Source organism: Fukomys damarensis, unplaced genomic scaffold (genome assembly GCF_012274545.1).
Source record: "Fukomys damarensis isolate Sample0158 unplaced genomic scaffold, DMR_v1.0_HiC HiC_scaffold_35, whole genome shotgun sequence".
In the NCBI taxonomy this organism is placed as follows: Eukaryota; Metazoa; Chordata; class Mammalia; order Rodentia; family Bathyergidae; genus Fukomys; species Fukomys damarensis.
The window spans coordinates 5729283-5741463 of record NW_022900947.1 but is presented as its reverse complement, the minus strand read 5'-3'; the positions used below and the strand labels follow the sequence as shown (position 1 = coordinate 5741463).

Sequence of the window (12181 nt, the reverse complement as noted above, 5' to 3'; positions counted from 1 at the left end):
TTTGATCCTTCCCAGAAAATAACAGCTTTGGAATAAAATGCACTATTGAAAGAAGTGCTCCTTTGGGGCCTGAGGTACTGAAGAAATTGTTCCGTGCCAGGAGGAAATCAGGATGTCATTATATAAAAGCCAAAAAGGGGTTCAGACCATTCCAAGACCAACCGAGGGCATAGCCCACCATCACTCAGGCTGGAGAAATATGCTGTGCCTGGGACCTCTTCTATCAAAAACATCATTGCCTCTTTGACAAAGAAATATTGCAAAACCAGCCCACTGGCACTGAGGGATTCCATGGGGATGGGGTTCCCATTCCCAATGTATGGGGTGTTTGGCAGTTGACGCTAATCACAAAATGTGACTAACTCCAGTGAGTAGTTTTCCCCCAAGATGGTTCCAATTACCAAATCTGGACGTGAGAGCAGGATGTGGCATTTCCTTCCTACTCCTGCACAGAAGGAATGATTGTTTCTGGCTGTAGAGGTACTGGCAGGTGGAGTCATAACTGTGACAGAATTACTGCATTTCATCTTACAGGCTTCTCCCGGGGCTCTGTAAAGTATGGATTTTCCAGGGCCAGTGCCCAGCCCCTGGGATGGCCTGTAGGCTCTTGGCAAATATCATTGGCTGCTTTGGGGCCTCTAAGGTCAGTAAGGTTCAGAGACCGTTAAGTAACAGAGTCACAGGGCTGGCATGTGACTGTCAAAAGTAAAAGCACAACACCCTCCTGGAGACACTGGGACATCAGCAATAGAAGAAGGGAGAGTTTTGCTTTAGGGAGAGAGCTGTGCTTTCAAATGCACCTTTAGCAGAGCACACTTGGGTGGTCAGACAACCTTACTGATGACCAGGTCACATATGAATAGCCACAGGGGCTGTGAAAATAGAACAAGAGCCATCCATTTCTGCAGCAGCTCCGGCCGAGTGCCCCCCAGTGCCCTGACAGCAGCTGCCTTTAAAGCACAGTGTGTGAATCCCACCCTGAGGCATTCGCTGTGAGTTACTTCTGGCAATCAAGGGCTTCAGTGGCGACAGTTGCAGCCTTGACAATTGCCCGAACTCTCGCCCTGGATGGTGGCTGTGGCTCCACCCATTGTCTTACAGGCCCGTTTGCCTCCACTGGCCAGCAGTTCTGTACTTTTTTTTTTTTTTCTGGTACCGGGGATTGAACTCAGGTCCTTGCACTTGCAAGGCAGGCCACCGAACCGCTGAGCTAAATCCCCGGCGCGTCTTTCTTTCAAGGTAAGTATCGGCTTCACAGAATAATTGTGGCATCCAAGAAGGTCGTTTAAAGAAAGTTTTAGGTGACTCATTGATGGCTCAGAAGTAGAAGAGAACTTGAAAGCTTGAAGAGCGCTAGTTGTGTGGTCTCTACGATCTGTGCACTGCTGTGATTGCTACAATATGTGTGTTTAATATTTATTTCACCTTGCTCATTTGTTTCCCACTTTAAGTAAATTTACTTATAAATAACTGCAAGTTTCAAGCCATAACTTTTAATCTGGGGACATTTCTTGCTGTTAATGGGGGAGATATGCAAATAGTAGATTGGTTCTTAGGAGATATTGGTCACAAAGAAGAGACTCTCTCCTTGACCTAATCTGAAAGAGAATCAGAAAAGGAGTAGCTTCACAGCTACTTTAATACCATGGCCAAGTATAGTCATCCTGAACAATAAGAATACTGAATATTTTCTGAGTTCTGACTACACAAGGCCCGGCACAAAGTCTGCTGTCTGTATTGAAGCATTTAGTCCCACAGTACCCTGTGCAGAAGGCAGTCTCACTATCACAAGGGTACTGAGGGAAACATAGAATTCACTGTGCCATGGTAATTCTTTACACGTCAATAAATCCAATGCCCCAAGGCCTGGGGTTCACGTGAAATATAATTGAAATAAAGCACTCATATTAAAGACACCCAAAACCCCTTTTCCTAACTCTGGGCTTTCCTGTGCAATCAGCCATGCTGGCAGCCCAGCCATTCAAGCAATCTCAGTTGTGAAAATATATACTCTGCTGACTTGGAACGCCAAAAGAAATCCTTATAGACATGCAAACACACGGTCCCTTCAAAAAGAGAAAGTACAGATTATGGAGGTGTCCACATTCACCTTTGTGGATGGGAATACAGATATCAAGGTATGAACTCAATTATAATTACAGTTTGTCTGACTCTGAGACTGGGACAAAGTGGGTAAAGGGTTTGGAAGATCTCTGTATTAGATCTTGCAACTCAGAGGAATCTACAGTTATCTCGGAGTAAAAGGTGTAATCTAGAGGAAGTTAGTTACACATTGAGGTGTTCTGCCTATGAGAAGTATTTCATCCCAAACAGCTTTCACATGTGTTTTGCACTAGTATGTTCAACAACTCTCTTTATTAGTCTTTGGATTTGTCCATTTCATAGGTGGAAAAACTCAGCTTCGAAAGAGCATTTAACTTGCTGAGAATGCCGAAGCCCATAGATGACAAAGCAAGGATTTAAATCCAATTCACTTAGATTTTTCTTACAAACTCGCTAAATCATCTTAAGTACTTGAAATGCCTTTATAAATTGAAAGGATTTGATTTTTACATACTCCTAATGCTGACCAGGCAAGTCTAAATCCTAGCCAGCAAAATTTTCTTTAACAATTGTTGTCAACCTAATAGAGTCATGTATAAATATAGGAAAACTCAACTTCTACGCAGTTCGAAGTTTTTACAAATAAAATTGAATATGTCTTCACTATTATAACTTAAAATTGCAACCCTAAACTCTACATTTTAACTTGAAGTCTTGCAGCCAATCCATCAAGCTCACTATGCTGGTCTCTTAAGTGTTAACAATCCTGGGACTTAACCTCAAAATAATTGCCATTGTGGGTGTTTGCTGTACTTCATTCCATTTCTCTTCATCTTCTCACTTCCTTGACTAATAGGAAAGGGAGGGTGTGGAGGAGCTGCCTTTGTCTCCCGCCGGCTGAGTTGAAACTTCCGGAACCATGGAACCTCAAGGCAATCACCTATTGCTTGGAGTGCTGACACCAGCACATAATGACTGAGTGCTGCCTACTTGAAGGGTCACTTTGCTGATACAGACTGAGAACCCGGGGTCCACCGCCATCAGCAGAGATTTGCCTTCAGCCGTGCAGTCTTAACCTCGTCACTTCCTCCTCTAACGTGGCCACATTCTAACAATGGCATCCACTGAATTAGCTGCCATTTTCATTTGCGTCTCTAGGAATTCTCCAGATGAAGACGCTTGTTGCCATTTTGCCGAGAAAAATGAGCTTCAGAGAAGCTGACTGGCTTGTCTCTAGAATGAAAGACTTCGGGTTTCTTGTGAGACTTATCCAGTGACCACATTATCAAATTCTGAATCTTTCCCTTCCATTCAGTTTCATAGTTCTTCCCCCATCTAAGATCTCTTTTCTTTATCAGTGTTTTTTCCTCTTATACATGACTTCCTGGGATCCCACAGCATGTGACAGCTTCATATTTAAAACTCTTTACGTTTTCTCAGAGCAAGTCAGTCATAGGTGTCACTGTGCTAATGAGACGACATTGAAAACCAAATGTCAGGAGGAACTAAAATGTTATCTAAATCCTCCTGAAAGGAGAAACACCCTTCCTATCATCACCTTTTATATTGGCTTGTAACTTATTTTCCCTGGAAAACTATGAGAAAAAATAACCTGCTTTAGTTTTGTAGAACAGTGATAAATATCCTACTGATCTGTGGACTGTTAATTGGGCAAGAAAATTGTAATCAAAGGTTTTATAAGGGCTCAGAATGATTTTATCTTGGTCATTACAATTCACATTTTATTTAACACCAAATCTCTTTTTTTCTTACAGACAAATAAGCTTAAAGGACTTAAGTGAAGTAAGTAGCAATTTCCCCCCCACCCCGGGAAACAAAAAGAAAATTTCTGTGCATTAAATGACCACAGTGAGAAAGATGCTGCTTTCTTAGGGTACCTCGTCACACCTAATTCTCACAGTAGCCATGCACAAAATGTGTCCCTATTTTAAAGGTGAGAAAACCAGTAAAACAAGCAAAGGTTCAGGCAAGAACCCTAGTCTTCTGCCACGCTCACTTCCTTTTTGTTGGTACATTGAGAAGCACACCCGCTTCCACAGGGAAGATACAGCCCCCATGGATGGCATCCAGCCTCCAGCGTCACAGAAAAGAAGCACTGGAAAACGTAGTGCACCTTGACATTTGTTCTTCCTGAGGAAGGCAAGACTGCAAGTAGAAGGAAGATGAGATTCAGTGTCACGTGAATATGGGTTTGAATCTTGTTCTGCTGCCCACTAGCTTTTGTGATTTTTGGCGAGTGTCCCCACCCGTCCAGTTTCTGTTCCCTTGGCCGTAAAATAGAGACAAAAACATTTCTTTCCAAAGTTGTTGTGATAAAAAAAAAATCTCAATAAATGCAGCAATGACAAATAGAGAGTCAACAAGTGGCATGAAAGTCAGGTGAGGTGCAGCGGTCCTGGAGTTTTCTAGGGGTGTTACGTCCTTAATTCACAAAGAGAGAAAGAGGAAGTTTCTTAAGCAGAGGGTAAGTCCCATGACTAATGGAAAGTTTCTGTCCATCAGCGTACAGGTCCTCGCCTCTCCCCATTGGGCTTCTAAGTCATTCAGTTCCTGTTTTCTTACTTGACCCATGCTCTTACATCTGGACCAGAAAGGCTGATTTGCCTGCTTGCTTGCTTCCTTCCTTCCTACTTTTCTTCCTCGCTTCCTTTCTTCTTTATTAGATTTATGAAAATGCTGATGTCAAAAGTCACATGTTTAGTTTGTCACTCAAACAAGACATTCATTCCATCCCTGTAATCCACAAGATGATTCATCTTGTCAAGGAGGATGACATGTCCCTCCTGTTGGAGAAGACAGCCCTGGTTCCATATAGCACTTCTCCAGGCTCGTGTTCTAGGAGTTGGAGTTCCTGAGCACCACCAAGAAAGAGCAAGCTGAGCATGGTGCTCTGCTGCTGGGGGAGTCCACACGTCCAGGCGCTTAGACCCAGGACTCTGCACCTCTCTCCCTGTAGGTTGGACTGATGTGCTGCAGGTAAAGATTGGCTGCCCCAAGATGGTTTCAAGTCCGTAATGCACTGGTCAGCCTGAGGGAACAGTAGGTCTTCTGGTCACCAACAAGCAAGAGAGCAGCTTGGAGCTTGCACAACTGCTCATTTTCTCTGTAACCTTGGTTGGTTTCTGCTAGGAGCTGGTGTCATCTAAAGAAAAAGGTCTAGGAACAAACCCATTCCTTCTCTTTTGCGAAGATACTTCACTTCCCCAAAGCTCAAGTAGAAGGGCAAACACCATGCTTTTGAGCACCTGGAGTGCTTGCTTCATTACCTAGGAGAGTAGAATCTACTCCAAGAGAATATGACCTGCCCCAATTCAAATTCAACTGGCACTTCAGAGTTTGCAAGAGAAGTAGAGATTCGTAGTCTCTTCATCCACACAAAGCCTTAAGAGAAAACAACGAAACTTCCTGCAGCTGGCAGAAGACAGGACAATCCCTGAAATCCCACTCCTGGGCTGCTGCCCACAGCCGTGCCTCTCTTCCTTAAAAACCACAGTGAGGCAGTCTGAGCTAAATAATAAGAAAGCAAGGCAAGAAAGGAAGGAAGAGAAGAAAGGAGGGAAGGAAAGAAAGAGTGAGACGGAGGAATAATGGAGGGACAGAGGGAGAAGATAAAGGAGACATCAGCATCTCACTTGAATATGCTTATTTTCTAATAGACTAAAAAGTTAAGGTAGAAAAGCTAGAGAGATTTCACGCTACTTTTTTATTGCATTGGTTTTAAATTCAGAGACCTTAACCACAAAGTTGGCTGGGTCTCAATGAAATAAAGCAACTACTCTCCCAAAGCAGGGCTTCTCTGCAGACAGGATTTATGGCTCTGCTTCCCCCTGCCTTTAACAAGTCCAAGAACTGCCCTGTCGGAGCACTTGGAGCAGGCAGATTCAAAGTCCTGGGGAAGACTCAGAGGGGAGACTTCCAAACCACTCGTTAGAATGCATCCATTCCACTTTCTACTTGGCCTGCAGATTTGCTCCTTCTAGCCATCGGTAATGAAATGCATGTCCTCTTCCCTGAACCCTAGGGGATGCCAAGGTCATTAAAACAAAAAGGCCTGTCAGACAAGACATGAGCTGCTGCTCTGAGAACGTTCCTGCCAAAGACTTCTTAACTAAAAAGCATTTGTGAGCAGAGAGAGCTGGGCTTGGGGTCAGCTTGGCGGAGAGGTAACTGTGAGTGCGGGCAAATAGCACGACCTCTACGGAGCGCATCCGTAAACCAATGGCTTTTATTGCTTCTTGGACTTTAAATCCCTTTGAAATGTTAAAAAATGATGCGATAAATCTTCCTTACCCCATAAAAAGTATCAACATATTTATAAAGGAAAAAACATTTTTATTCCAGAACATTTATAAACCTCATTTGACAATCCAGTGACCTTTTCCATCCCTCAGGGCAACAATTCTTATCTAAATGCTACCTATTTTTTAATGTCCAAAAGGGAATTCATAAGGTTACTTGTGATTAAATAAATCCTTCAGCATATATTGTCCCTACTGTGACACATTTCATTTTTTTCAAGAGTAGAATGTGGTCAAAGATGAAAACCATTCACTAAGTGTACAGATTTTCATAACAAAGGACAATCTAATTTACCTCTTTTAAGAAAGGAAAGAGAAAGGAAGTGCTTGGGAAGCTAAATGGCTATTTTTTAAAATAATGCAAATATTTTCTGCTCATGTCCGTACATAAAATGTCAGAACAAGTATAAAGAAAAAATTCATCACTTCTATTAATACTTTATTATATTTCTTTAAACCCATTTTTCTACATTCATACATACACATGTGTATACATTTAAAACATACCAGCATGTAAATATATCCTGGGTCCCGTTTTCATTCTGCAGTTTTGAATGTAACCTTGAGGCATACTTAACAGTGTATTTCTATTCTGTTCTCTACATAAATACCTGTAATGTCTTCAGAATATGCCCATAAGCAAATGCAGCATGGAAACAATTCTTATTTATCTGGTCCTGTAAACTGCTTCTATTGATTTGCTGCTGTAAACAATGTTGTGTTGGACATCCCTCCACACAGAACCTGAGGCAGATTTCAGCTTTGTTTTTAGAAAAGAGTCTCATCAAAGCAATTACTGGAATAAGAATAAGAATATCTCCAAAGGATCCTGGTAACTGTGGCTAAAGTGCTTTTCAAAAAAGTCGAAGCAAGTTATAGTGCCATTGGTTCACTATATATTTGTCTCTTGTATCATACAAGGAGTATAAAAGTTTGATTTTGTTTAATCTTTGGGAAAGCCAGGTAGATTTTTAAAAAATTTGATGGTAACAATTTTTCCAAACTCTACTAACCAAATGCTCCCAAAATACTATAGTATTCTACTAAATCCTCTACCTCTAGAAGTCATACATTAATTTTTTTTATTATTCAATACAGGTCCTTCAAGCAGAAAAAGGTATGTTGTTTACAAAGGTTTTCTTACTCCAGTGCCATTAGCATATGCTCTGTTTCTAGATCTGTAGGAATAGTCATTATTTAAAAGGATTGTTCTGAAGTCTGGTGTGTGTGTGTGTGTATGTGTGTGTGTGTGCACAATTATGTGGTCCACATGGATGCAGGGCCTCCGAGTGTATCCAAAGGTCCTCCAGTTTAAACAAGCTAATTTAAATCAGAGGGAGTCATGGCTCTTTCTTTAGCCACAGGCCGCCAACCCAGAGTTGTCTCACAGTTACCCTGCTATTTTGGAAAGAAACTGATGTCCCACTGCTCTCAAGAAGATACTGATGTCTCTTGTCCTCTGACATCACCCATGCTTGTTACACACACACACACACACACACACACACACGCGCACACCCTCATTCACACACAGGTGTGAGCAATGTTGGTGCCACTGAAGTAGCAAATAATCCAACACTCAGCACATGGCCTGATGTACGGGATACCTTTATGCCTACCTTTGAAATACTGATTCGATCCCATTAAAAGGATGAAATGCGGGAAGAGGCAAAGGACCTACCCGTGGCCCAAAGAGTTGCAAATAAGTAGCGCAGCTCCACAGAACAACATTGGGTCAGGGATTCAGAGACCTGCTACGTACTCGCTGTGTAGTTTTGGTCAAGTTGCATCTCCCGTTTGGGTCTTGAGGCGGCGCTTCTCTATGTATGGAGGGAGTTAAATGGAAGAAGGTACTGCCTGGTTTTGCGGATTCCTGGTGGAGGATTGGAGGTTCGCAGGCAATTTTAAATTGTTTCGAAACAATGAAAACCACTCCCTTTCTCAACATACTAAAATGTTCAAGGGCCGCCATAGTTATCAGTGCAACGGCGCATCTCCGCCAGTCTCAGTCCTTCAATCAAAGGCCCCAGTTTGTGATCACCGTTTGACACAACCCAGAGTGACAACTCAAGTTAGGCTGCCTTAGTCAGTGTCTGCCTGCTTCCGCAGCTTTATTACTTAGAATCGCCACTCAGAGAGTGTTTTATGGGATTTCATATCGTAGCATGACTACTCACCCTTGTAACTCTGCAAGACTGGTTAGAAGTGACCTGTGATGAAAACAAAATAAAAAGTAGCAACCCCTACAGCATGTGTAATTACTGAACAACTCCAGCCCGTATGCTTGGCAGAACTTTTCAAAACTTGATGATCAAGGGGGAAACATAGAGAAAACGTGTCCCTGGTTACATCTCAGTGGGAACTTCTGGTCCCCGTCAGCATTCTGGCGGAATGTCTGTCACCTGTCTGTCTGTCACAGGAAGGGCTTGAGAATGCGGACCTGGGTGGCAGGTGGCGACGGTAGTCACTGACAATCACTGTCTCCTCGGCAAGAACTTGGTTCAGAGATCTTCTCCCCAAAGGCCTTCTTTACCCACACATACTTTTTGATTTCTTTGTGTCTCTTTCTCCCTGTTGTTCTACTTGGGTGTTTATTTCCTTTTGCCTTTCATTGAAATGTAAATACCATGTCCTTCTCCTCTGTTAACTCTATATCCGAGCAGAGCACCTGTCCTGAGGAGATGCGCGGTGAATGTTTGTTGAATGACGTGAATGAATGGCATAAAGCCAGAAGTCTTTTAAACTCACTGGTCTAAAAGACCCCTAAAATACTTTCCAACGCAGTATTCTGCACTCCTGAGGTGGTAAGTACTCAATGCAATATTTATAGCTGTAGGCAGGAGATACCCGCAGAGTCTGGAGAGTTATAGAGTATATGAGCTATGGTTTCCATCGACCATCAGCAGCCTCTTGGTAATAACCAGAGACTAGTGAGATGGAATGATAATACTAATTGGGCTTCTAATCATCCTCAATCACTTGAAGTATGCAACCTGATCAAGTTATGTTGTGCCTTTAGTTTCTCATCACCAGATAAAGCCCGAATCATCTCACCTGTCACAAAACCAAAACACTCAGAAGACTCCACTTCCTGTTACAAGGTAAGAAGCCAGGAACTTGTTAGGGCCCCGCTCAGGGGTCAAGCGACGTGCTTTCCTGGACAGTGACTGCCAGGACTTGGGAACACAGAACAGCTCTGGCCTTTAATTCTGAAGCTCTGGAACCTGGGAATCCCAGCAGTTACCGAATCCGATAGTATCGCTCTTTCTGCAATTTCTAAGTGATGGATTTAATGTTGGGGAAGTCTGAAGGATTTTAAGCATTCCATAGTAACTGGGCAGAACCTCCGGAAATGGATCCTCATCAGTCTTGCAGGAGAAGTCAGCTGTTTCTTACTGTTCTCAGCTGATGTTCACATCAAAGTGCACAGTCCCTTTGGAACAGCACTTCATAAATGACCAGCCGTGGAAAATGCCATTCTGTGAGTAAATAATTTTCTGATCAGGTTACCAGAATAGCTGTCAACTCCAAGCAAAGGCTTTGTTGGATGATTCATTGACCGAGGTCCTACAAATCAGTAGAGGCTTCCTCAAAAGAGCATAGGTCCTCCAAGTGAGCTCTGTGAGACTCTCACGATCAGACTGGCCGATGGCTGTGTCCTCGGTCCTGCCACTTCCCTTCCCAGCCCGCTCTGCAGCCTCACGGTGCCCCCCGCCCTGGCACATACCAGCCTCTGCTCACTGTAGGGCACTGCATCTCCCACTCCCCTGCCTGTAACTCTTTCTACATATTTTCTCCTTGCCACTCTCTCCCTGTTTGGAAAACTTTTCATCCATCACACACCAGCTTTAAACCACTCAGGCCAGGGGTTGGGGGTTTAGCTTAGTGGCACTGTGCCTGCCTCACAAGCGCAAGGTCCTGAGTTTAAGCCCCAGTACAAAACAAAACCACTCAGGACAGAAGATAATTTTTACCCATTCCCCAGATGAAAAAAATGAGACCTCGAAATCCTGAATCCTTTACATTTGAAGCAGAGTCCAACTCCAAACCCCACGCTCATTCCAGTAGCCCCTGTTGCCTATAGTGACTTGATTCTAAAAATGCTATCAGTGAACCGTGACTCTCTGGCGCCTGCCCATAGCTGAGATGGCACGCTTTAGTTTCCAGTGAGTCCTTTCTGGAAGGGCACCATGTTGTGGTGGAGAGGAGTAGCAGGTGGGCAAGACTGCCTGACATCACTGCCGGCAAACAGTGTGACTTGGACAGTGCCACGTCTTACACGGGGAGCCCAGTCCAGAGCCCAGTCAGTGCCAGCTATCATGACTGCTCCCAGGTCCTGTGCATTGGCAACACCGTGACACCCCCCACCCCTTCTCTTCCTTCATTTGCTTCCATATCTTATTTCACACTTTCACTAAGTGTGTTCTCACCCTCTGACCTGTGGGTATTAGGACTGTTGCTTTATAATAACGATTCTGCTATTCGAGTCCCGTCCTGACACTATTCCACAACAGAATTCACTTCCTCGGCTGAGCCTGGTGCACAGGCCAGTAATCTCAGCACTCTGGGAAGCTGAAGCAGGAGGATCACAGATTAGAGCTCAGCTTGGAAAATTTAGCCACTTGGTGAGACCCTGTCTTACAGAAAGAAAGGAAAAAAGACTGGGGATGTGGCTCAGGGTGAAGCCCCAGGGTTCAATCTTCCATACTGAAAAATTAATTCTTGGTATAATTTTTACAAGGAAAATAATCAACATAGTGAAAAGATAATGAGCTCTTCAGATTTTATACATGCAGTCATTGTTCGATGTGTTTGGAGGTATTTTATTTGCTTAATTTATTGAATAAAGTCACCTGATTTTATTCCTCACTTAATATGCCTCTTCCTCTAAGTCCCCTTCTAAGACTTATTTTCCAGACTGACTACATGTCGGTACTCCCAGCAGTTCATCTGAGGTCCTCTTCTCTCATTCATCTCATGCTGTCAAATGTCAGCTCTCTACCGATAATGCCCAGATCCCCATCATCTGTCCAAACCGCCATGCTTGGATCCAGATTGCTATTTCCAATTAAGCCGTGGGCAGAGTTCCTTTGAGATCACAGGCACTGCAAACTGATCATTTTGAAAACTGAACTCCTCATGTCTACGTTCATTCCAAAATCAACAGTATCCTCCTGCAGACTGACCTCCTTCAGTCTATGAAACCTGCTCCCATACAATCCATCGCCAGCTTCCCATGTTCCACCTCTGACAAGATGAGCCTATCAATTTTCCCCTCATTTCTCCGCCACGTAACGCAGCCCGGCCGCCATCGCTCTTGCCCTGACTGTTGCAGTAGCCAAATGATACTCAGGGTCTCCAGCTGTGCCTTCCACGCTCACAGAACTACTTCCTGGACTGTGGCCGAATGAGTCACATTTTCTTGCCTCTGATCTGTGGCACCTGCTGCTCTGTCTGCCTGAAATGCACTCTCTCTTCTTACCACTCTTCGGAACTCAGGTCAGTCAGCATCTCACTCAGAAGCCTTTGCTGAGAACCAGAGCAACTCCATTTGTTAGTGACCTTTCTCTACCATGGGGGCTGATGCTGCATGCACTTTCACCGCATGTGCATTCACCGAGTGTGTTACAGCGATGACACAAATACATCTGCTCTGCGTAAAACGCGCTCCATAAGGCAGAGACCATACTTTATTTAACATTCCCCAAACATACTGTGCATCCAGTCCAGGCTGAGTTTGTGTTTGTTCAATGAACAGATCATCATTTTGACCTTAGTTTTAGTTTGGGGATTTTTGT

General features: G+C 43.7%; 1 protein-coding gene across 4 annotated transcripts in view; it reads left to right on the top strand.

Annotated features, from left to right (window-relative positions):
* The window catches only part of Clnk (cytokine dependent hematopoietic cell linker), a 189887-nt gene that overhangs the window by 155147 nt on the left and 22559 nt on the right, over nucleotides 1–12181 (top strand). For all 4 annotated transcript variants that reach the window (XM_010641849.2, XM_010641846.2, XM_019210328.2 and 1 more), the window contains 3 exons: nucleotides 3840–3867; nucleotides 7482–7500; nucleotides 9403–9484. In XM_010641849.2, coding sequence (XP_010640151.1) covers nucleotides 3840–3867; nucleotides 7482–7500; nucleotides 9403–9484 — 129 coding nt within the window. The remainder of the gene's footprint in view (nucleotides 1–3839; nucleotides 3868–7481; nucleotides 7501–9402; nucleotides 9485–12181) is intronic.